Consider the following 26,590-nt stretch of genomic DNA (forward strand, 5'->3'; position numbering starts at 1 on the left):
GGACTCACCGTGTTCTCCCAGCCCTCGCGCGTCTTCTTGTTCCGCCGGCACGACTTCAGGTAGGTGCGGATCCGCTTGCGGGCCCGTTCGGCAAACTCCGGAAACTGGCGTGTACAGGAATCGATGATCGCTTGTATCTTTTCCTTCGGTTGCTTCGATATCGGTATAATTCGGTCAAGATTTTCGTCCACAAACAGCCGCACGAACATGTTGAACGCTTTCAACCGTTCCGGATCGTTGACCGTTGCCTCGAGCCGATCCTCCGAATCGTCCTCGGACAGATCGTCCTCGTCCTTCTGCTCGGACGAGTTCGTTTCGTCCTGCTGCTGTTCTATGGGGGACGATTGTCGCTCACTTACCGGCATTTGGTTGAAGTTCGTCTTGCCCGTCATCGCCAGCGCGTTCTGGTACTGTTGCCACAGGTTCGTCATCGTCGCCAGATCCGGTCCTTCGGCTCCATTTTGTGCTGTGGGTGGGATCGATGGTGGAAAGGATGCAAAGCAGAACATTAGTGTCAGCCAGGTTCGAGTGTCCGGAAGGGTTTTTTGTTCGTTTTCGGACAAATGTTGAGGATACCACTAACATTTACCTGCCGCCGAGTTTTGATAGTTCCAGGCCAAGAGCATCAGCTTGAACTTGTCCGCATCTTTAATAAGACCTTAACGAGACGTTAAGTGGAGGGTGGGAAGAAAAGTTTAATTTAATGTACTTGGGAACTTTCAATGCAAGATACATTCGTATAAAGTGTGCCATCGCATACCAGCATACGCATCCTCGCCCGGTGTGTTGGCCGTGCTGCCATTGTTTTCCGTTGTTTCGGTGTTAAACGGCATGGATATAGAATCCTACAGCGAAAGAGAAGAGATAAATAAGAAAATTTAATTAATAGAATGATTAAGAATAGCTCCAAATTTAAAACAGATCAAAGAAAGATTTCAACATAAGATACAAAAACATTGAAATAAGGAAAAGAAAGCATAAAAAGTGATGAAATGGTTTACTGAAAGTGTTCGCAAATTATTAAACTCTATTCTTGGATATGAATTTTTCCCATTTTTATGTCATGTGAATTTTCACACTCTTTATTCGCTAGAATCGTGTGGCTGTGATGCTTAGGGAGCCTGCTTACGAAGCATGTTTAGATCGATGAAGTAATGCGGATTGCCTACCCTGCTGCGTAGCTACACCGAGATAAATGAAAAGCCAGGGGAAAACAGGGACCTACCGTGAAACCGGTAGGAGTGAGACACGCAACGTACGCACCACCCTAAAGCCTTTCCATTTTTTTTTTCATAATCACAGGATTGCGGTGCGTGTGCAGGTTGTCTGTCACTGCCACTTTCCCTCTAATGTGTGTCACACTACGGCGCGAGGATGACTCGCGTCCCATTATATGGTATAGTGGGCAGAAGAACAGGCACCCGGGAGGAGAGAGAACGCGTTGTTCGGTGCGGTATAATTCTGTTCCCCTTTTCTGAAAATCGGAATTCTCCACGCAACAGGAGTGCCAGTGAGTGCACCGTATGCGACCGGATGCGCAAGGGTGAACGGGGGGAAGGGAATGGTAGAAGTTCCTCCAGCAGCTTTGTGAAATGGGATGGGAGGTACTCGGTTGGTACCGATTGGTTTCTACACGCGATACGAAAAGTGTCCTTTAAAAGCGTGAAAAATACAACACTAGAGTGGTTAACGATGTGACCGTTTTGTCCATGAAAGTCATTTTGGTTGCGAAAAAATAATTTAAAATAAATCGACTTGATTATTTTGCGGACTATTTTGTTGTTTATAAATGTCTTGGTTGTATTTGTAAGTAGTTTATGAATTTATGTATGTTTAAAATGTTTACCTCAAGTAATTTTTAATTAACAATATTTGATATTGCCTTTTTTTCATTTTATCTTAACTTTATGTATTTTTTTTACTATTTTTAAAAAAATTGAATGTTGATTACTGTTGCAAAATGCAATTTATGATTACATTGAATTATTTATATTACTTGTTTATTTAATTTTAAAGTTCTTTTCAATATGCATTAATTTTTTTATTGATAGGTTCTACGATTTTGATTGCTATTTTGTGGCCATTTCTTTGTTAAGAGACTCATTTTGTAGTTTTAGCAATTTCCGAATAATTTTTTAACCCTCTTTATAAATTTAATTTAAAGATAGTTTTTACTGTTGAATTTCGTTATTCATCTAGTAAAATGTATTAAGTTTTGACTACTTTTTACATAACTTTTCGCTTAAGTTTCGAGTTTTTTATTAATTAATTTAGTTATTTAGTTGTCACAACTAACTGTATGTAATATTATTTGTTCATTTTCTAGAGCTGATTAAGTGGCATTTGAAATGCTTCTTTTAAATATTTTTTTACTACTTTCTACTTTAAAATACCGGTAAAAATATATTCCCAATACAATAAATGGGTTTCGCTTCCAGGATGGCAGTTTTAGTGTTGCCTGCCAACTCCGTCAACCCATTGCGGAAGAGTGGAAGCGAGCGGAATCTCGCCTGTTCCGTTCCACCGTGGGCGACGACATCGAACCGTACTTTCATCATCGTACGTACACGCGCGCGCTCGTGTTTGTTCATCCGTCCGTCCATCCGTCCGTCCGTCCGTCCGGTTGGATGGTGGCACAGCGAACTCCCTTTTAAAAGCCCACCGACCATCCACCGTACCGTGGCGGGGCGTGTGTGGGAAGATGCGACGATCCTGAATAGGGGGAGACGTGCACACACATTTCTAATTCTTCGCGGTGTGTCCCACGGGTGTGCGTGTGTGCGTCCCTGTGCCATGTGTCCTTTCCCTTATCACCTCACTCCAATCACACGGCGGGGTAGCATTAGATGCGCACCCTCTTATCCCAGTGTGTGTGTGTGTGTGTGTGTGTGCGTTTGGGGTGAGAATGAATCCTTCTTTTTTTGTTTGACTTCGAGTTCGGTGCCTACAGAGTGCCTGACGGTATGATGACGGTCACAAGTGCCCCGTTCGTCGGGGTTGGGAGGTGTCAGTCAATGTGGGCAAAAGGCAAAGCCTGGGGAGGAGAAAAAAAAGTGTACAAGAGACCAGTTCCACGAAGGGATGTACGTACGTTCTTTGTCCTGTCCAAAAAGGGAACTTTTCTTGATACCCTTTTCTTGCCGAAAAGGGAACGACTTGAGAGGGATATCTTTGGCCATTTTCTTCTAGACACTTTCCTGTTGAATTTCTAAGCAATCAGGATAATTTCTAACTCACACCGCCATCACCTTGAGCTCTCGTACGAGCTCCCTACCGAGCTTGATGCACACTTTTCTTGGTCCTTTTCTTAAGAATTCCTATCTTCATAACTTTCTTGCAGAGAAAGGCAAAGAGGGGATGTTTCTGTGTCTGTATCCGGAACGTTTTGTGAACCCCTTTTCCAAGCGCGGACAGTAGGAGTGAGTAAGGGAGCCCATTCCATGAGCCAAGAAAGTTGAAGAAGAATCCCGAAGTGAACCCATCGTCCTATCGGACCGTTACCCCATTACACTCGAGTGAAGGAGGGCTGGCACAAACACAATCACACAAACACACACACAATGCTGCATCTTCAGACCAAGAAAGGATGCTTCCCTAAACCCTCGTCTATCGCTGCTTCCCGCCTTAATCTCGTTGTTCTAATGCTCCGCCAAACACTTAACGGATCTTTCGCCAAACCAAGAACAGGAGAACTAAGCACGAAGGAGGGCGACTTAAGATTAATTAATTTTTATATTTTCCGACCCGACCCGTACGGGGAAGTTCAGAGGGTGCCGTCTAGCGAGTAGAGACGGAGATAAGACTTCACCATCACCTCCAAGAGGGTTTTTCTCCATCTTTTCGCCAAGACTTCCGGGCACCCTGAAATAAACGACTGTGACTCATACGTAGAAGCAGTGGAAAAGAGAGACACTACCGGCAGGGGCGTGTTTCTTGGACGTCCACAAAGTCCTGTCGGACTGTCCAAGCTTCAAGACAAATGCCCTCGACCCTTGAAGAAAAAAACAAAAAATCCACATCCTTCAACGATTTTCCTCATTTTTTGCCTCGTCCTCCACTTTTCGGTTCCGTGTGGCATTTTTGGTCCTTTTGTTTTTTGTTTTGAAGGCCGCCCGCCCCCCCCCCCCCCCCCCCCCCTCAAAGTGGCTCGGGTTGATGGAAAACTGACAACGTGGCAACGTTGGTCCCAAAAAAAAGCGCTCGGTGGTTGGGTCTGGTGGTTTGCTGGGGGAAAGCAGAATTCGATTCCGCTTGAGTTAAAAAGGAGCGGCCACGGAATGTGACCTACCGTTGGGGGACTTTTTTTTTCTTCGCCCGGTCCTTCTCCCAATCCCGTCTTTCTCTTATGGCATATATCTCGTATTGCACACTCCGAGGTATGACGGGAGACATACAAAGGGGGTGTCCAGGGTGAAAAGGAATTGAGGCGGAAGGGATGTTTTTAATTTGTTCCTTCAACTTTCACGCGTTTTTTTTTGTTCAAGGAAGGGAAACAGAACGAGAGACAGAGCAAGGAAGGGAGAGTGTTTTCGCCTTCCACCGATCGCTCCGAGGAGAAATGGGAAACCTTTCTGGTTGTTCGCTGGCCGAAGCTACGCTTTGGGGAAGTGGGAATTATCGTCCTTGTCTACATGGTGGTAGTATTAAGTTTGAGGGTCTGAGTGTGTACGTGAAGTGAAAATTGTTAGGAGAAGCTCTGTAGTAACACGTAATTAAAAGTAAAGCGTTTAAATCATTTTTACAGATAGTGGATAATTGATTTTTTATGTTTAAAATAGTTAATTGTTTTATTTATTGATTTCAAATTTAAAAATATATATATTTAAATGTGTTTTTGAGCATGCAACAAATTTTAAACACTCCACTCCTCTTTCGTATCCAGGCCTTCAATCTCTGACTTAAAATGATTAAAGAAACGTTTCAATACTACTTTTACAGTACTAGAGTTTATATTTTATTTTAAAAATTCAGTTTATTTTTATATTCAGGACTGTTTTTGTGTAGAAAAATGCACAAAAGTGATCTATTTTAATGTAAAAAAAAACACATGTTCGTATAGCGATCGTACTGCATGATACGCAGATTGCCTAACTTTAGGCGCGCATAATAAAAAAACCCCAAGCAACCTGTTGAAGGTCTACTAGATTCGTTAGGAAACCGAATTAGGACTACCAAATGATGTGCAAAACAGCTTTTATATAAACAAAGAGCAACTTTTAACGCAAGTATGATTGTGTGAGGAATCTATTTTCCGAATCAAAGTTTAACTATAAACCGTGATTACAAACCTCAATAATAGATGTAAAAAAACTTTTCCTTCACCACCTCACACCACTTAACCTTTACCACGATAGAACGCAGAAAATTTAATCATTTTCCAGCCTTGCAACGAAATGTCGAACGCTCCCAAATATTGACCAATTGAACGAGCAAACTAATCCCACCGTACCGGCGAGACCCCCTGGAGTGATTTTCCATGGGGATGGGTGGTATCCATGGAAAACTCATCCCCGTCTTCGATCCGCAGATTTTTTTTTCTTCCACAGATTTCCTTCTCGTTCTTCCTCAGTTCCTCACCCAACCTGCCACACAAAACATGGTCAGAGCCAGAGTAGTCCTGCGCTTCCTTTTTAGCCCGGCAAAAGTATAGAGGCGAAGAAAAAAAAAAAACGATCACAAACTCGGATCGGATCGGAAGCCCAATGCCCAGCCGTCACCTTACACACCCGAAAACTCCACTGTTGAAGGTATTTTCGGTCTGAAGAAAACCAAGGGAAAGGTGAAGCAGAGTTGCGCTTCTTCTTGATGGTTATTGCTTGCGTTTTCTTATTATTCAACCCATCCTCCAGGCAGGTTGTTACCATCTCGAGACCGGATGGGTGGGCACAGGGAGATTTCCCATCCCATCGTCAACTAACACACACACACATACACCCAGACTCCGCAAGACTTACTTCGAAAGCCCGATAGCGTAGGGAGCGAAAATTGCTACCGAAGTCAACGTCCACCGGATCGGTCGAGCACAGTGGGGTATGATAGAGGAAAGGTGAAAAAGCGGACCACCGGGGCACACCGACAAAGAAAAAAGGGGGAAAATGGGATCTTTTCGAATGAGCTCGCCAAGCAAGCAAGCGAGCAAAGAAACACGTCTTCGGGGGCTTCCCCTGTCCTCCCCTGTCTGACCCTGTGTTGGGTTTTATCCAAACCGAACGGACATTCTTCTTCCGATGTCTTCCGAGTCCCTTTTTGTTGAAACCCAACCCAACTCACCACCCACCTACCTTCAGCCAACACCCTTAACCTCCACTCCACCTTCCACCCCCAACAACGGCCCCTCTCCGGACAAAAAGCAAGAGGGTAAAACTGTCAAGAATTAAAAAAGATGGATGACATGGGGGATGAACGGTTTCGCTTCTTGGAATGTCGTCTCCACCCACTCGGGCGCGTACTCCGGGCGCGCTGGGTGAGGTGAGCCTGCTCCTGTACGGTACGGTCCGGATGGACGGATTTTTCCTTCCACCCTTCCCTCCCCTGGCACGGCCTTTTCCTTCTTCTCGCTTCAAAAACCCCAAACACCCACGGTCGATGTACGGCTCACGTTTTTGCTACTGCTGCTGCCGTTGGCGGTCGCGCTCACTTCATCTTCCCATTTTGTGGGCGAGGGGGCGAGAGGAAGGATGATGCGACGGGGCAAAATGGAAAAGTTCCATCATCGAACCGTTCTTCTTCCTTTTCTTCCCGTGTCCCCAGTCCAACCGGTAGTAAAAATGGAAGAAAAAGGAAAAACCACCCAAAAACCCGAAAAACCTCGCACTCGAAGCCCTGGGCTTGGGGAGTTTTTCTTGTGGTTGTGTTAAGGAAGGCGGCTGACGTTTTGTGATGGGATGGAAAACGCACACACACACACACACACACACACACACACACACACACACACACACACACACACACCGAAACACGTGGCGGGAGGAGGTATTTTTTTCTTCCTCCCACTCCCACTTTTCTTTCCCTCTTGCTGGGGCAAAGGATGTGGCGAACGGGGAAAAAGGGAAAAAACAAGCATCAGGTTCTCTGGTTGGTCTGGTTTGGTCTCGTGGTGGGATGATTTTTATGAAGAAAATGAGTTTCTGATGAACCGCCGACCACCACCACCTCCACCGGGACCGAGAGTAGGTCGGAGGGGGAGGGGGTCGAAACGGAAGCGAGCAAAAGAAAATTTGGCCGGCTTCCCAAAACGAAACAGGGAGAAAAAAAGGAGGAAAGAAAAACGACGGGACATCGTACGAATCTCGGGCATCCGGTTTGGGTAGTGGGTGGGTATGTGTCTTAGCGTCGACTTTCCCTTTGTAGCTACACTGGCACTCTCCGACCACCCTTCAAAGCTGCAATCGCGCCGAGCCGAGGGCCCGCGAGGACCATACGAAAGAAGAAGAAAAAAGGGATGGACGGGATATTCGATTGCGGTTCAATTAAGAGATTGGACCGACGGGCAGCAGTGTGCGTACACACACACAAACACACAGAAAAAGGATGGTTTAGTACAAGAGGGAATTGGGTGGGAAGATAAGAATGGGGGAACGGGGGACCGAGAGGAACAAGTCAAAAGTTATGAGCTGTTCCGTGTGCTGTGGAAAAACAAAAAAATGTTTTTGGGCATCATGGGTGGTGGGAATTGGGTTTCAGTATATCGGACATTCTTTTTTTTCCACTTTCAATTGAATAGCGAGGGTGTGGGACCCATGCGCACAAATACATCAGTGGGCAAACATTTTTCCGTTCCCAGCCATCACTCGTGTCAGCTTTACGATAGCAAATATTAATAATATCACCCAGCAGTAGTAGTGCGTGGTGTAGTGCTTTTCGGTATAAATTTGTTGTACGAAAATCGTACTAAAATCCATGTTTTATATTAAATCAGATGTGTACTTGGCTGGCTGTTCCTTTTTTTTTTTACTCTACCGCTCTTCTACCGTTTATTGATGGTTTGAAGACTCAATAGCTCAATAGCCGGTGCATTGTAAATTGCATGCTTTTAGGCGCACCACAGCGTGTGTGATAAGCCGATTTACGGGAAATGGATGAAAGACGGTGTTGAAAGCATTGTTTTATAGGTAGTATTTACACATACATACACATGTGTGTGTGTGTGCGCGCTCGTTTGTGTGCCTTGGTTTGTGTTTGAAAATGATTTTAGGTTAGCGATGGATATATTTTATCAAAATTCACTAGAATTATCTTTGTACTACCGTTAGCCATTTTTCACTGGAATGACTGATCGTCTTTTATGTTTTGTTATTTCTTTTTTTATAATACAGAAATTTATATTAAAGAAAAAGTGAAACAAATTAATGAAGTCCGTGTGATGTATTAATTAATTTCGAAGGTTTCATCATTAACTTAAAATTGAAATACACCGAAAAATGTTAAACACGTCAAATCGTCCCAAACGAATCACAAAGAAAATGACACTTTTGTTTGTTTTACTAACCTTGTTATTATTGTTGTTGTGTAACATAGCTGCTGCTTTTCTTTTCGCTGATTTTATTCAAAGAAATGTATAAATAAAAAACCGCAAATAAAATGAACGACAAATCGTACGAACACAACCGAGCCATTGGGAATAGAAAAAAAAAGGAAACGAAAGTTCATGAATGAATCGTAATCGAAGGGAAGAAATAATAAGAAAGTGCACAGAAAACACCATAAACACACGACACACGGTGCGCAATGTACATGTGGCACGTGTTTTGCAGCACCACGAATGCCATGAGCGAGTAATGTGTGAGTGTGTTTTATGTATTTGTATGTGACATAAGCGTGGCACATAAACCGAAACGAAAACAAATCAAACGATATAGGAAAAATACCAATCATACAAAAAACAAACAAAGAATGGAAACAAAAGCAAGAGGAAGAAAGAAAAAAGTAAATAAGATAATAAAACAAATAAGTATCCATATCCAGGTCGAGGAATCGAGAACGAATCGTCGCAATTGTGTAAAAGACAAGAAGTAGGAAAAGAAAGATCGAAAACACAACATTAGTGAACCACTCTCATTTATCACTTTTGTTTTGTTCTTATCGTTTGCTACTACTGCTACTACTATTTCCCTTTAAAAGCATCTTTAAATCACTTATTAGTTCCCGAAAATTCTACTCGTTTTACTCTTTTAATTTGTTTGTTTTTATTCTAGCTATTATAAAAATCCCACAACCACAACCGGGGAAACTCACTCATTGGTCAACACACTTGGGAAGACGGAGCGCGAACGAACACGAAGAGGATAGCAAAAATTCACTTTCGCGATGATAAACGATAGGTTTATCAGTAGTAAAATTTGCTTCTTTTTTCACTCACAAAAACTCATACACACACACACACACGATCACTCACGTTTAATGTAACTTTTATTGAAATGCGTTATCCGGTATAGCGATAATCGCTTATCACACAAGTTAGTTTGAGTACTAGTGAATTTTGAAAAATCCACCAACGATTCGATACGCGTAGCAAGCGCTGGAACTCAGCTGTCAATGTTTGTTGTGACACTATTCCTAAGTATTTGTAGTATTTTTTGTAAAATACTTTTATGCTTGTTGATATTTCAAATGCAATAATTTATTCACTGTGTGCTTTTTTGTATAAACCGGCTTCTGTTAGAAGAATGCGAGAAGAGCGCGTTTCGATGCGTCACGATCCGTCGAGGACTTGGCTTTGACTGGCTGACGGTGTATATCCTTGCTGGGTAACTCGCTTGAAGGAAATCGTATCCTTAGCAAACCGTGAGCAAGGATAGTTGTGAGCGAGAATTCCTCCCTGTTTGTGTATGTGTGTTGAGCAGTAGGGCGCGCGCGAGAGAGAGAGAGAGCGAGTATGATTGTACCGGAGAGAGTGAACGAAAGAGAAAGTAGGTGGGTGAGCATTTTCCCTCACATTTTCTCCCCCATTGCATCGCTACACCCCAATACACCCATACAGAGTCACTCACACACACACAGAGAGATGTTTTTGTCGTCAAACTCGTTCCACAGCGGGACGCTTTTTGTCCGATCTCGGGATGTTGGGCTCACTCCTACTCCTTCTACCAGCGCCCGATGCCTTTTGGGCCGCCGCGATGGGATGAGAAGGACACTCCGTGTGGGTGTGGGTGGAATGCTTTGGCCCGATCCCTATGTATATGCTCGATACACGGACCGGAATATACGGCGGCAATGGTAGCGGAGAATATCTCCCGAACCCTCCCGAACGTTTGCCTGTGGGATGAGATGGTACGTACCCACCCTGCTGTGTTGGGGTGTGGGTGGTTTTTGGGTGGTGCACGATACTCGTACCCATCATTGCCGCTGTTTCGCCGGAGTGGTACTACCGCTAGCCTGCCCGTTCCCATTCTCGTCGCCCCTTTTTTGAATTTCCGCCCTCGGAATTTCCGAAATGAGCAGAATGGGTATGGTGGAGTTGCCACCAACCACGATGCCAATGCCGGGTGGAAGTGGGAGAAGGGAATGGAGCCCATAGCACTCTACCACTTCCCTTACCCGGTCCACCCATTCGCTCTTATCCGCGAACCAGCGAACTGTGTTTTTGGCGAGGGCGAGTGTTTCCCGGCATTCGAGGATGCTTTTTCGCATAGAGATGGCTCCATGCCAGTCGCCCTCGAAACGAAATCCAAAATATTTTACGCATATCCCACATTGCAACCTTCTCCTTATTACGTCTCATTAGCTTACGCCTAGCCGGCAGCGCGAATCGGAAGACATAAGGAACTGAGGATATTTTGCTTTTGTTCACCATTTTTGCTTTTCAAGTGTGATGTGCCGCGTTTTCGGCAGAATGGATGGAACACCCTGGTGTCTTGGTTCCGATCATTCTATCCACGTGTCGGCAAAATAAAGTGGAGAACCCCACACGGGACTTGAAGAATTTTGATCGAATCGTTCGATTTTCATCGGAAGAATAAAGGTGGAAAAATTAAAATGCTCTAGAATATGTGAAATTTTTGGTTGCATAACTAAAAACCTTTAGAAAAACACTGTAAACTATTAATCGGACGATTTTGTGCAGTACATTGCTTACTTTAAAGCACGTGTTTTTAATTTTGTCAAGTTATCTTCAAAATCTATGGGTTAGCAATCTTGTTCGGTGTAATTTCTTCTAAAATATTGTCTACAAATCTAAAAAATAAATTCATCATATGAAATGACCTGAAATAAGGCTGAAATATTGAGAATTGTAATGAAGAAGCGAAACACAACAAGCCAATCGTTGTGAAAATAGTTTAAAAACGTGTTGGCAATGAATTACTCAGAAAATTGATACATTGCATACTTTAGGGCGTAGAATTCGTTTTTGGTAATTTTTTAAAATCAATTTTAAGAATTTATTGCTCTCAATTGTGTATTTCTCTTCATATCAGTGCTATTCATACCTTTTTTCATTTGTTTTTTACATGTTTTAGCAAAAGTAAGGATTTTACGAAGGCAAAATGATTCTTTTGAGTGAAAAAGCAGCACTCCGAATATTTCTACAGATATTTCATACTATTTTAATCGCCACAAAACGCTTCTATTTTCTATTGCTAGTTCAATACAATACAGCACATCCAAAAGAAAAAGGAAATGTTCATCTTTTTATTTTGAAAACCAAAAAACCTCCAAAAACCAACACCAGTTTCCTTGAGCGATAGCGATGGCCACGTGTACCGTTTTGTTTCACCCGCTGGTACGATACGCTTCATTTTTGTTTCTCGCTTAGATTCAGCCCTCCTTCGCTCCCCAATTCTCATTCCTAATTCATGTCCGATTTTGTCAAAAAAAAAAAGAAGTACGAGTAAAGAAAAAACACCACTCCTTATGATCAGGCTCGCGCTGGTGTAGTTTGTGTTCGTTCCACAACGAACGAAACTCGCCTCACCGGGGTCCCCCTTTGACAGATCCTATTTGTCGGATGACGGGTGGTAAGAAGTAAGCAGGATGTGAAGACGCTAGAGTGGAACGGTAAGCGATAAGCTTGAGAAAGTAGCGGCATCTACTACAAGCAGGAGGTGTTTTGTTGTTTTGTGCCGAAAGAATAAGGCAAGTGGGGCGGGGGGGGGGGGGGGGGGGGAAAGGCTGGGAGAAGGAATTGGGAAAAAGCTGTCAGAAACGTAGGGGCGCTCATCATCGGGAGGCTTTCTCCTTGGGCTCTCCGGGTGGAAAACAAGAAAACCCACCCCCAAAATCCCTCATTCCCATCGAAGCCATCCAGCCCAATGGAGATCGGTTGGAGGTGGAACCGAATAACCGGAAGGTAAAGGCATCGTGAAGGGCAGGAGTGGGTGAAGTTTTATGGGGTGGGTGAAAATTGAGGTGGAGCGCAGTTATGGATTTCGAAGTAAAAGTTGGGTTGCAAGGATAAAGCAGTCTGCAAAGAAAATAAAAAAAAACAAGGATCCAAGGAGGCGACGACCAGCAAAGCAAAGAAGACGACCGATCTCCGTTCATCGTCGTAGTAGCCAGCCGTCTTTAGCCAAACCAGTGTTTCCCTTAGCTGTGATGTGGTGTGTGGTGGTGGTGGTGGTGGTGGTGAATGTACTTTGATGAACGCCATTGGAGCCGTTTTCAGGAGGAAGGATCCGAATGTCCGAGCAGAAAAAGAAAGTCCGCGCCGGAAGTAAAGAAGCCTGAAGGGGAAGCCCGAACCGACCGATTGGGATAGGGGGTGAGTTTTTTTTTCTTTTTTCTTTTCGAACGGAGGAAAAACCTGGAATACGATCCGATTGCCGGAACGTTGTATGAAAAGGTTAACCAAAAGGGGGTGAGAGCGAGCAAGCGGGGATAAAAGTGAGTTGGAGTGGAAAAACCTTTTTTCCTTGGCACCCAAAATGGTGGGGTTATCCTGTGCTGTCCCGAAAAATTCCATTCACTTCAGGGGGTTTATTTGGTGTGGGGCGGGGTGGGTGGATGGGCAAAGGAGGATTCATTTTTTCCCGCTGTGACTACTGGATGGATAACTTTCTCGTCGGTATCCCGGTCTAGGGTGTAAAGGGAAAAAGGACATAAGAAGCTGTGGAGCTGGAAGCTCTAGCACGAGCCAGTTTTTCCTTTCCAGCGTGGCACCAGCATTATTTGACGTTCCTTATCCGCGCACCCCTTTCGTCCTCCCTTCCCTTCTTTCCCTCCCTGCCTCTTCCACTCTTTTTTACTCGGGGAAAAACACCTTTTTTTGTTGGCCGCCCCTTTTGGAAGCCGAAAATGAAAAGTATTACTGTGCCGGTGCATGGGAGGTTTTTTTTTATTTTTCAACCCAACACAACCCACACTTCCCCACAGAGGGGGATGAGCGATCCTGCGAGTTTTCATTCGCTTTTGCTACCACCTTCCTCCATCTGCCCCCTCTGTCGCCCTCTCTCCCACTCTAGTTCTCCACGTGTGTAGTATAAAAAAATGGAACCACCCGTGGGTGGTGGTTCTACACCCACTTCAGTCCAACTTCAGCCTTCCAGCGTGACGTTTGTAGGCGCGATGGAAGAGGACACAGAGGGCAAAACCTCCGAATTGGAATGGTGTGCTGTTCCCCGTCTTTTTTTGGATCCTTTTTGGAAAACAGCATTACACACCGGTGGCAGAGTGAGAGGGAAAAAAATCGAGACAAACACACACACACACTTGCACGTGTCTATCACCTCGTAATAGAAAAAAAACTCCCCATCCCGTTCGAGATCAAGGGGGGAAAGCGGGAGGTTGGGGAGTGGGAAAAGGTTTTTCCATCGTATTTTTCTGCTTGCCTCGTGGGTTGTACTTTTTTTTCCTTTTTCTCCCCACCCCATTCCTCCCGTTCGCTTTCCTTCTGTATGTTGGCTCATTGGGTGTGTGTGCCCACTCCCAGTTGGATCGGAAAATTCCTCCCAGTTCCCTTCCATTTTTTCCCCCTAACGCCCTCACACCATTCCCCATACCTCCCACTCGGGTCACAGCACATCACAAGCGGAACGAAGCGGTTTTTCGTTTTTCCCGGTTTCATCATTTTCCCGTTTTTTTTTTTTGCGTTTGCTTGCCTTTCCCTTGGTTTCGTCCACGCTTTGACATGTTGGTGGGAGTTTTTGGGTGGCATTTTGTTTCGTCCCACCCACCGAACCGAACCGGGGTACCGTTTTTTGTTTCCTCCCTTGCTGTCGCTGGATGCTTTCTGGGGTTTTCTACGATCCATTTTCCTTTCTTCCAGCCCGCTTGTTGGGTTTCATTTGCGCGCTTGGCATCAGTTTTTTTTGTTGTTGTTGTTGGTATGTTTGCGTGTGGAATTCGGTAGGTTCGGAAGAGGCAAAGGAATGGGACACGGGGCGGAAGCCACCCGGGACGAGATAGGTTTCGATGTGGTTCGCTAGAGTTTGGCTGCGTACATGTGAATGTGTATTTGTGTGCGCGTTGGTGAACGGCTCGGGATGGAGTTTCCCACTCCCCGCATACCCAGTCAGCACAAGGAGTGAATCGGCTAGTCCACTCACCCAGGCTGAAGCTGCTTATGAAAAGCGGTCCCATCTTTCTGCGCTGTGGATGGATCCTTTTTTTTCATTTTCGGTCTCATCAGTCGGGGTTTGCAAGGAGAAAAGGGAGAAGAAAAAAAAACACACACACCGGCCAGTACTCGGCTCATCAGCCGAACCGAGCGCAAAGAAATCCAAGGAAACGGTCGCGAACCTCCTCTGCTAGGAATGGGGGAGTCCTTGAGGATGTGGAAGGTAGAAGCAAGGGGAAAAACACAGGGATGAGTGGAAATGTGGGGTGGAAGAGAGGGAGGTGCAAATCAGCCAAGAACGATCCCGGTCACCGGGCGTACGACGATGGCGACCGTTTCGGTAAGACGGCGAGACGGACAGAAATATCAAGCAGGCAAACAGAAGAAAGCAACGAAAAAAAAACTCTCTCACACACACAAAGGGGGTTGGGGGATTCGCCCCCGGAAGGGGCGAAACAAATGCGGCGAAATGGAACACGGAGCGAACGATGAGCGAACGGAAGCTGCCGCTGAAGACCACCATCGTTGTTTTGGCGTCCTTGCCGCCGTTTTGCTGTTCTTATACGAAGGGACAGGAACAGGTTTGAAGTTGTTTCCATTTTCAAAATGGGTCTGTTTTTTTGTTTTAATACTTGTATCTAATTGGTAGAACGTTAAAGTATAGGAAGAAATTCTTTTGAAACATCAAGCGATAAGAAAATGTGATGAGAATTTCATAGCTACAGACGCTTTTTTCTTTACATTTTTATGATTTGTGTGTTATAGATAAATGTTATAGATTTTATTTTATAGGAGTTTTATACTTGCTATGGCAACCCAATGCGTAAACATATTCTATAATGATTGTATCAAACATTGAAACTAAAGATTGTTTTAATTATCACCTAGAATTCAAAATTTTATAATGAAAATAAAAATTGCTTATAGATGTTTGAAAAATGGGATAATGTGTTAATAACTGCACAACTTAAGCGTCATGTTCCAGGCGTAGTTGACAAACACGTCTGAATCTCTATTACTTTGAATGGCGAATGATGCTCAACGTATAAATTTAGACGTTATGTTCTTGTTAAGTGATAAAAATGAGTACAAAACCGAAGCATAAGTAAAGCTTCATCAGAAAATTGGAATCCTTTTTTTGCGGTAACCCAATAGATGTTGGTAGAAGGTTAGAACATGCTGGACTTAATTAAATAGTATTGTTTCAAAACATTGTCAATTGATTTAAATTGACGCAGCATAAAACTATTAAATGCCAAAAAAAAAAGGAGAGAAAATCATTCATCCGGCCTCTAGCGCACGGCGATAGATTTGTGCGGTTACCCGTACACACTGTTTCTTTTCGATGCTTTGCAAGACGAGCACCAGCACCGAGCGTGGATGAGCAGACGAGGACATCGAAGGCCAACGTATCCGTACAGTGGGCATCCTCCGTGTCCCGGTACGTCGTCGTTTGTGTCATTCTCCGACGTTGATCGTCACTGTGCAGAAAACGGGTCCGCTGGATCATCAGGCAAACGTTCGTTTGGGAAGTACGCAAAAGGATACTCACATTCTCATCCCCCAAAACACCCCCCCCCCCTTCCCCCCCTCCTTCATTCCAAACACCGACACGCAGGACGAGCGGGTACGAAAATGTCTACCCCCGTGGCTTGGCTTTAGTTCGGAAAAGCGGAACGTTTTCTCTTCAATATACCGGGCTTTGGTGGGACAGACAACAGCGAACGCACACACAAGGACAAATACACACACACACACACACACACAAAAAAGGGGGTAGAAAATAAGAAGGTAAAAGGGTCTCCCTCTCGCTTCTTCTCCACCTTCCGATACTGCCCCTTTCTTCTGTTAGAATTCCGTGTGATGCGCGGGTTTGCTCCGTGTGCGAATGAAGATGCGAACCATTACCCAGTGAACGGACCGGAGAAAAACAGTGTGCCTAGCGTAGAACGGCCTCGATAAAATCGAGCCGAGCAGCCAACGGCTTAGGGAGGTGTGTGTGTGATGAGGGGAGGAAAATCGGGAAGGACACCAACCCTGGACTGGATGGATGGATGGATGGATGGAATGGTAAATGAAGTTCCGTGGTGGAAAGAGAAAATTATTAAAAGGGGTTTTCCACCATCCAATAAAGGGCTGGGGGGCGAGTTTTAAGGCAAAAAAAAAAAGCAGCAAACGCAAAACAAAAACTCGCCTTCGACTCGTCGGTTGATGGTGGTGGGACCACCAAGGAAAAGGGATTTTTTCTGTGTTTGCCGAGGCCGCGCATCAAAAATAAAAGCACTGACTGCAAAACGTGAGCAAAACCAAAACCAGAAAAAATGGGAAAAACTTTCGGTGGCACTGTTGTTTTTCTCAGTTCTCCCATCATCTCTTCTCTAGCTGGCGCCAATGGATTCTGGAAGGAAAAATTGACGCTTTCCTGGCACTTTCGAAAGGCACATCAGTGTGTGAGAGCAGGTAAGGGGAAACCAGGGGGAAGAGAGGGATATACACAATTGGTTCCATTTTCCCAATTTTCTTCAGCAGCGGCAAAAAAATCGGAAAGAAAAAATGTGAACAAAACACACAGAAGGACATTACCGCCCATCCCTCACTGAAGGGATGAGGCGTAGACCGTAGGACGGACGCTTTATCTGCCTCGTGCTCTGTGCTGTTTGAAGACAGTTACGGAAGAATTCGACCGAATTATAGGGAAAAAACAAACAGTGGATTCTTTTTTCAGGTCTTCTGGTAAGTCGTTTTAGAGGGCGAAAGCAAAATTAGTGTTTTAGAGACCTGAAAAATGTTTCCCAAACGTCTTCCACAAAATTAACATCATGAAACACTTCTGTATCAGGAATCTTGCGTTAAATGTTTCGAAAACAACTAAAAGGTACTTTGCTAATAATTCGACCTCTAAACGCCTGTTAGTATGCAATATTTTTTAGCTTTTTTCTCAAAGGTCAACATGTTCTCTTACAAATCCAAAATGTTAGCCTCAAATGTGTTCGCAAAACCAGATATTGCAGACTTTCAGGCGTTATTGATGGCTAATCCATGAAACATTGCCACATCACCTTCAAGAAGAGTTTTTTTTTAAACTTTGCTTTTCGCTTGCAGACGAAAAAAGAAAACCCAGCAAATGTACATCGAAGGTGAAAAAGGGGAAATAACATGTTCATGCATACGAAAGTAGTGTTCAAAACAAAAGTGACAAACGAAAAACCATAAATAAATAAAAAAAAGACAATGAGGGGGACTCGGGTGGTTCCGATTTTGGTTAAACAAGGTCAGTTCGGCGAGATAAAACACATCCTTGTCAGCAAAAACAATCGTGCAAAAAGCCCGCTCACATCCCGAGTACTCAAGAGCGATACGGCCGAAAGGAAAATGCTGCCAACTATAAACACATTTTATTCCGAATCAACTTCATGTGTGCGTTACACGCTCTGGGTGTGTTTGTGTGGTGTGCGACAAATGGTTTATGTTTATGCTGCACACATACACATACGCGCAGAGTTTTCTTTCGCGCTGTGTTGCATTTTCCCGCGCTCGGAAAACTTTCTCCATAACAACAGCTTAACTCATGGCTGACTCTCTCGCCATATCTTTGTTTCTGTTTCTCTCGCTCTCTCTCTATCTCTCTTTCTCTCTCGTCCACCCTTTTTTGTTTTTCATTTTTCTCCTGCTCACAAGACGGTGTAGGCAGAGGGCCTACTACTACTACTACCACTACTCTTTAGCCCAAATGTAGGGCGATTTTTCACACTCAATGTCAAGTTCTTGTTTATTTGCACAACATGACACAACATACGCGAAAAATTACTCCCTTGGCTCACACACAAAGCACACATACACACTTGCAGGCGTGCGCCGCGAGAGTAGTCGAGAAGTTTTTGGGGAGGGGGAATTTGAATTTCCCACGTTTTGCCTATTTTATTTAGCCACGTTTTTCCTCACTCAACCGCACACAAAAACTCGGACACAGCTTGTTATGCTCACAGTGCCACGGTAACGATGGTAACGTATGGGATGGTTAATGGGTGCTGTTTGCATTCAACAGGTGATTGTTTTTCGTACTGTGAAGCAGTTGGTGGAGGCAGTAGTTTGGAGAAGAGGGGAGCAAAAAACAAAAAAATTAAAACACTCGCTCGCACAAACTTGAGCGACACAATAAAATAAGACCACTTACGGTGGACTGTTTGAAGTAGGCCCTGCAGCTAGAGTTGTTTTATGGCGGTGGATTTATTTCTCTCTTGTTTTCTTCATCGCTTCAGACGTCCTCAGATACTCTTATGGATGATTTGTTTGTCCTTTTTCTGTACAATTTTTAACCTCTTTTCTCATTTGTCCTCACACTGTCGCTTTACTTTCTCTTTCACAGTGTTTTTTTTTTGTGTACCTTTTTCACCTCATAACTATTTCCGGTTTAGGTTGATTGAATTTTTATGCTTGAAAGGACATTAGCTGTTTGTTTATGTTTTTATAACGGACGACCAAGAAGTGTGTCATTATGGCACATTATTAGTGTGTCATAATTGTAACATCCGGTGTGTTTAGAAGGGTAATTAATGGTCATATTTCTTTAGAAGCAAGGCGAATGCTAGGAATGGGCCATAATACCACCCTACTCATTTCATTTCACCCTCGTTGGATCGATTTAGTGCTAATCGCATACTATCAGGCGGAAGTTTATTGATTCGCCTGAAAGTATGCAAGCTTCAGTACAAAGCTTGATTGTTGAAGGCATTTTAAGCTATTTTAAGCACTATTTTTTAGTTAGCGGTGTATTTGTACATCTGCGATTAAATTTAGGATATTTCAAATGCAAGACATCTTTGCAATAAATCCATATTTTACCGACAGCAGATCATCAACCACAAGAAAATGGAACAAGATTCACCTTTTTTTCTTGCTCCCTACTATTGATATCCTTCTTGCCCCCATGCCACACCCTCTTCAAAGATCTGTCCTACCACACTTCTTCTAATGTCCACTAAGCCTTCAAAGAACTTTATCGGAATCTTTTGACGTCCTTACCGGCTCCCTCCCTAATGGAAGTTTGCAGCATCGTGGGGAGTGGGCAATACCCTTCCGAACGTCCAAGAAGAGCGACACCGTAAAGCAGGAATGGGGAAAAATAACATCCACCATCCTTGTGTGCCCCACAGAACCTCGGGAGCTTATCCCAGGACCGGGAAGAATAACCGGATGGTATGGATGACGCGAGAAGGAGTAGGATAAATGAGGACCTTCGTTCACTCGGGACGTCAAGGATTTTCTCTCTCACTCTCTCGCTTCCTCTTTCCTTCCTCCTTTGCGTCGTTTTTTTCCTTGTCCGATTTTATGGTTTGCGTCCAGCGTCCGCGTGTCCAGCAGCTACAAAAATGTGTTCCTTCCGTAGCGTAGCGTTCTCGTAGCGGCAAAGGTACCAAAACCACGAGGAAAAAATAGCCAACCATTGGAGGAGATGCTGAGTTTTCCCTTGTCTGGGTGTATGAGTGTGTGTGTGTGTGTGTATTTGTGTGCGTGTTCCTATTCCTCTTGATCTCGGATTCCGGTTCCGTTGTGTATTTTTTCTTCTTCTGTATGTTTTGTTGCTTTTGCTCTCCACCGATGTGCCGGTGGAGATGGTTGGACGTTGGACATGGTACTCCTTTCTGCTCTGAAGCTTACCATCCGGTGTGCTGGGTTGAGTTTTCACTTCGTTTCGTGTGTGCGTCGCCACATTTTTTGTTGTTCGTGTGCCTCTCTTTCGCTACCTCTTTCCGCCCAGCGTCATCATTTCCGTTGCGTTTTCACAGATTTCACTCACACCCTGGCGGGGTAGATTTTTCTGCCCTTGCGGCATTACCACACATTTCATCCTTCGCCGGAGCGTGGTTCAATTTTTGCTTTTCCACCATTTCCGCACCCACGGAACGCCACGTGTACACACAAAACTCTCGCCCGCTTCCCGTTGCTCATCGTCGCCCTTTATCTATAGGAAAAAAAAGGAAGAAACCCCGCCCGGTTTCATGGCCACATCCGTCGATCACCGGATGACGACGTAAAGCGGGTGTGAGAAAGCACACGGCGAAGCGGGAGGAACCTCGCTTTGGTGGTACGGATCAACCTCACCCGGAGCAAAAACCGCTTTTCGAAGCGAGCGTTTCACGAAATCGAATACTGTCCTTTCGGTTCAGTTTTTGGTGCGGTGGTTGCTATTTTTTTCTTCCGCTTTCGATTGCTTCTTCTTTCATCCTGAACCCAAAACCCACGTTTCGTAGCTTCCGTTATGCGACGTAGAAGTGTGTTTTTTCCTCTGATTTTTCTTGCCTTAGCTGTCTCGGACCATCGTCTTTGTTTCTCGCATGCCGGGACCGTTAGCCGAAACTGTACCAAAAAGCATTGAACGAATGAACGGGGGTGAGACTCATCGTGCCCATGGGTTGCTTTGTACCGTTGCAAGATGGCTCCGATGAGGGTGAACGGAAAAGTGTTTCCACGCACATTTACTGGTACTGTGACCAAGATACCAAGAATTAGAGAATGATGATTTGTGAATTATAAAAATCACTAAAGAATGTATTTTTACATCTTTAATGTCCTCACAAATTTGTCTTGACAATATTGATTGCTCACTTCGAAGTGTTGCAAGAGGACAATTTAATTTTTAGCAATGTATTACGCCTAAATGTATGCAATGCACTGAGATTTATGTGTCTATTCTTGCGGTTAGCTATTATTCATGAAAAATTATAATAAATTACTTTAACTTCGTTGTCATCGCATCTAAATCCACAATTATGAATTGTAAATAGATGAAAAACGTTAAGTGGTAACTATCCAAGAACTGTAAAGAGCTTTAAATTGAAAATAAATTGAACTAATTTATGTAAGCTTGTCCAAATCAGGAATTCTAGGAATATTTTACTACATTCTTTCAGGATTTAAATTTCTAATGCAGGAATCATTTCCATTAGTTCACGTAAATTATGTACTTGATTAGTAATATGTTCCTTTTAGCATTTAAAAGTGCTTTTTTGCGTTATCTTAGGGTATTTTTAGGTAAATTTGGCATTATTTGGGGATATTTTTATGGCTCAGTTACTCAATTCTTCATTACCAGACGTTAACTGACATACAAAACTTTACTCAAAAATGATTCGAACCTTCCTTTAAAGAGGAAACTTTTCGATCACACTCCGGCGTAGGCTAGGCCCCAGCCCACACCAGCGAACGCAACATTCAACCTAAAACCTAGGGGCTGCGAGAATCGCCCCGAAAAGACGCATCTTTCTCGGCATGGCAGTTCGATCCACCCATCGCCCACCAAACCACCCACAACCCACCGTTTCGATGCCAGAAGTCTTTCTTTTCCCTGGTTCCCTGGTTGGAAATTGGAAGCAGCGTTTCGGATATTTATGGAATCGAATCGGCGGGTTGTGTGGCGGAGAGATGGGAGTGAAAAAGCTCCACCGGACGGAAACCTTCAGCTATCAGCCTTTTGGCGATATCCACGAGTTTTGTGTGGACTTCCGGTGCTGGGACTTTCCGAATCACCAGCAAAAGTGGGGAGAGCTCCGGAGCTCCAACTTCGCCAGGCAAGCTTTCTAAAACTTCGTCAAAACCGCTTACCACCGCCTGGCAACCCCTAGCCAGAGCATAGCAAAGGCAAAGGAACACAAAATAAAACGGGAAAAAATATAGGAAGCAGAAATGATCAGACTTTTCCGTGGACTCGTTTTTTTTTTTTTTTCGCTCATGCTGGTGTTGGTGTCCCATCTCCATGTTTTTTTTTCCCCAGTCCCAGTCATTGCTTATGCCACGTCGGGACATACAGGGACAGGGTTTTCTATTTAGCCCCTTTTTCCGGTTCGAGGTTTCGGGTTTTGGAGACGGGCAAAGGAGTCCTGTTTTCTCTTGCTCCCCGAACCAAAAAAAAAATAAAATAAAAACTCGGCCACTGCGGAGGTGTCCCTTTTGGCTGAAGATGGAGTTTCAGCCTCGGCTCGGCTAAAGGGGTCTTTTTTCTACTTTTCCATCCCACCAAGGCTCCGGAAGCATACTCAAAAGGTATGGGAGTTGGATTTCTGGTCGTTGTTAGCCGGCGTGCATCAGTCCCTCCGTGTGCGTGTTGTCCCTGCGAAGTGTCTCTGAATATCCCTCGGTGTGTGTGTGTGTATGTGGGTTTGTTCGAAACAAAAATGCGAACTATTTGCCATCCGAAAGAATCGGGAAAATGAACGCAACGCGGTATGCTTCCTATCGCTCGCTTTTTTGTTATACTCCTCTGTGGCTTTTCCATTGCGAATGAGGCAGAGTGGGCTGATTTGCTGTTTGGCAGTAGCATACAAAGGTTGTTTTTTGTTTTCCATTATGTTTACACCCATAAGCAAAAAGCATGAAAAGCAACACGGCGAGAACCAAGGAGAAAACACGGCGAATGTTGTTTTTCGCCCGTTCTAGAATGGATGTGGGCAGCATAAAACAAGCCCAAGTGTGTCTAGCGAATATTAGGTACATTATTTCGAAAGCTTTTACTAAGCTAAGCAGTAAAACACATAAGAAATTATTTTATGTTTCAAAGAAAAAGTAAAAATTTCAACAAACGGGTATCTTCTTGCAAAATGCCTAAAGCTAGGCAATGTGTATAACAATCTCTAGTTAATTTTTTTTTCCATAAATCCCAGCCCCTACCAGCGAAGTTCTGAATGAATAAAAGAAAAGCTCTTTTCCCACCCAGTGAGCAGATATAATATTTCGGCGAACAAATCGCAAGGAATAACTCTCACCTGACCTCGGAACACATTTTTCATTCACAAAATTGCTAGCACACGACACCATTCACAATAAATTTCCACCGAATGCTATATTTACTAGCTTTGCTGTGATTTATCGCGTACCTGTTGCACGGCATAAGCTGCCGTTTTATCAAGCTTGGCAGCTGGTTTTCTTCGGCTTTCGTCCTGCACGTGGTTTGCTAAAACTTTGAATGAATGACACGGACCTACGATTGTCGATCAGGAGATTTTATCGAACCAGGCATAATGTAGAAAAGCCGTTTGCCGTGTGCTGATTAACAGGCCAATATCTTAACTACATTCCAAGAGTGTTGCTATTGCAAAATCGTATGAGTTGGGATTAGATTTACTTTTGGACATGGCATTAATTTCCATCACATTGCACCGGATCAAATTTCTTGCGCTAAAATGTGTTGGATATGCTTCGGTTCACCCTCCGTTTGATGCGAAAGGATAAATTTGATGTTGTAAGATTGAATTTTCCTAGTGATGCTTCGGGGAAAGTGATAATCTAACAAGCAGCAAGTGCATGCAGCGAAGCGATTGCTTACAGATTACGTTCACTATCCGCAGAAGGGGTTTCAACGATCATCTGTGAGCCTTGTTTGAAAAAGCAAAAGCTAAATGTTCTGTAAGGGGAAACGGATGGATCAAGTAAATATAGCATAGGAATTGGCAGTAACTGGACAGTAACTTTAAGATATGAATTGCATACTTTCAGGAACTGTTGAGGAGGAGGAATTACATTATTTTCTTCTTTCATTACTTGTTACAGATTAAATTGTGTAATTTTCTACATACAATATAACGTCAGCACAAGGTAATCAACGGTAAAACGTAAATTAAAGTTTGAACTGCTTTCATGTGGAAAATTGAGGGAAACAAGTTGTATCGAATTATGCTTTGAAAATCAGCATATCGGCATATCACACCTAAAATTATTTCAACGCCTAAATGTATGTAATTGGCAAGAAGAATTTTGATTTTGCATCTTTTGCAGCTTTATCGACCAAGTAATATGGAACGAATCGTTTCATTGCTTTTCGATATTTTAAACCAATGCAATTTTACAATGAAAATTCAATTAAAAAATAGTGCACCAAGTCAAAATTACCGAAACCACTTTTCAAACATCTCTTTTCGCTTGCCACCGCCAAAACACTCGGTTCCACTCGATTTCGATTAAGAGTGTACCGTGCCTTCTTTTCTCTCTTTTAATGCAACTTCCCTTTCTTCCGATAATCAATCGGCATACCACGGGCAGCCGATTCGTCGTCATCGTCATTCGGCAAATAATCAACAACCAGTGCCGTCTGCAATTCGTCTGCAATTCGTCCTACCGGAGGAAGTAAAAAAGCAAGCAAAACCAGCCAAACCTGGAACGGTGAAATCGAACGACAAGTTCATCACGCTTTGATGACTTCCACTCGCTTGATCAGATTACATCGCCCCAGTCGCCAGTTGGCAATTCGCGAATGCGTCACCGTGCAGTGCGCTCGGTGGAAAAGAAAAATGCACTTTCGAAGTAATGCAGCGCGTGGTCATTGCCGACTGTCGTTTTTTGTTTACTCGAACCATTTTGGAACGAGTCCGCGTAAGGAGCAAAACCCTGGCTGATGCCCAGCAACGACGACAACGACGACATCCACGAGGATGCCGGGAATGATGAGAATGTCCGTGTCGTCCATTGCAACCCGTGTCCGTTCGCCTGGATGGAGGTTGGTCCTTGTGTGCTCGGGTGCTTAATTGTGTTCCGTATAATTTTTTTTTTTTTTAGTTTAGTTGGTCCTCTCACGATCTCTTCTCCTGCAGAACATCGTTGTCGTTGGGTGGCTCGTTTGGTCGTTTTGGAGGGTGCTTCTAATTCGTAGCCATTGCGTTTGCAATTTTCGTCCGATTTCGGCGCAACGGCGTACGGTGGAAAGAATGGCCAATGCGTACCGGTCGACCAACTTTAGCTAGATGCAGATTTTCTCTTCGCTCGAGCGAATCCATTTTCGGGAGCCTCCCTGCCTGTGGAAACTCCCTCGTTGATGGGACGTTCACCGGATGTTCCCGTTGCTACAAGAGGAATGGAGAAAAAAGCATCATCATTCCTTCAAAAATGCGCTTTTCCTTCGTTCCTTTTTTTTGTGTGGTGCGACTGTGGAACTACTACCGATCTGGGTGTTGCCATCAGCAACACGGGCCTAGAAGCTGGAGCTGGCGTGCACAGGGAGCCATGTGCTTGCTCATAGTTTCATTTGATTATGCTGCTACACACAGGGAACCGAAGTTTCCTTCACGGTCGGTGTCTCGCTGTGCGTCGAATGTCTCGGGAAAATGGCACATGGAGTGGGGGCGATTTTTTGCTCCTATCATTCGCTCCTAGCAGTGGAAAATGAGTAGTAGTCTCGAGGAAAAAAAGACATACCAAAAGCGGTCCTCTTTTACGTCCTCCTGTCTTTTATAATTTTTTTTTTTGTCGACTTTTACGTTCAAGGAACGGCTCCAACCGTTCCATTTTCGGTATGAAAAGAACAGAAGTACAGAAGCTTGCCCAGGCAACACAGCAAGGACACACTTCGGGCGGGGAAGAATGGAGTGAAAACATTGGCCAATCCTACGCCGAACCGAGCGGGCTGTATGGTGAAAATTTTAAAAGCATCCCTCGTCATTTTTGCCCCCTCCATAAAACACCCCACACACCACTGGCACTGTTTGCTTCGCCGAACCTCACACGTTCTACCTGGCCAACGTTACTTTCGATGGAGAAGAGAAATGCACCGAGCAAAAAGGGAAGGCCGAGTAGGGTAAGGGATGAAACTGGCACCCTACTAAGAAACACGAACACATCCCGAGTGATAAAATAGGGAAAATGAAACGAAAAACGTTGATGCTTTTCCTTTTCCCTGTCCCTTCGTCCTTTCTGTCTCTCCACTCCACTCTTCCACTCATCCGCAACGTTTTTCACGTGGACAACAAAACTTTGCACAAATGGGAAAAGCGTATCGCGGGACGCTTATGACAGGACGCCGACTCTCAACACGGGCAGCATTCGAACTCGGCAGTACCTTGCGGGAAAAAAAAGGGGATGACTCCCTCGCACCGTTGAGAGTTTTCCATTTCGAGATGCACGATGGGTGCTGTGAGCACACACACACACACACATATACAAACACAACGTGATCGTTTGGGAAAAGGAACCAGCCAGGAGTGAATGAACGGGCGCGTTAAATTAAACCAAGCGTCCGTTCGCTGACAAAACAATCTTTTTCAAAAAAAAAAAAAATACGGAGCAAACAGACGGTGTGGTACGAAACGTAGCGAACCGCGTGAAATTTGAGGAGAT

General features: G+C 44.2%; 2 protein-coding genes across 2 annotated transcripts in view; both read right to left on the minus strand.

Moving 5' to 3' along the window:
* The window catches only part of LOC126563935 (probable phospholipid-transporting ATPase IIA), a 415,461-nt gene that overhangs the window by 24,467 nt on the left and 364,404 nt on the right, over nt 1-26,590 (minus strand). The gene's annotated exons all lie outside the window — the stretch shown is intronic.
* Nucleotides 1-26,590, minus strand: part of LOC126564000 (uncharacterized) — a 49,196-nt gene that overhangs the window by 1,279 nt on the left and 21,327 nt on the right. The window contains exons 6-8 of the mRNA XM_050220895.1: nt 761-845; nt 584-658; nt 9-466 (exon numbers count right to left, since the gene is read on the minus strand). Of these exons, the coding sequence (XP_050076852.1) occupies nt 9-466; nt 584-658; nt 761-845 (618 nt within the window). The remainder of the gene's footprint in view (nt 1-8; nt 467-583; nt 659-760; nt 846-26,590) is intronic.

Source organism: Anopheles maculipalpis, chromosome 3RL (genome assembly GCF_943734695.1).
Source record: "Anopheles maculipalpis chromosome 3RL, idAnoMacuDA_375_x, whole genome shotgun sequence".
Lineage (NCBI taxonomy): Eukaryota > Metazoa > Arthropoda > Insecta > Diptera > Culicidae > Anopheles > Anopheles maculipalpis.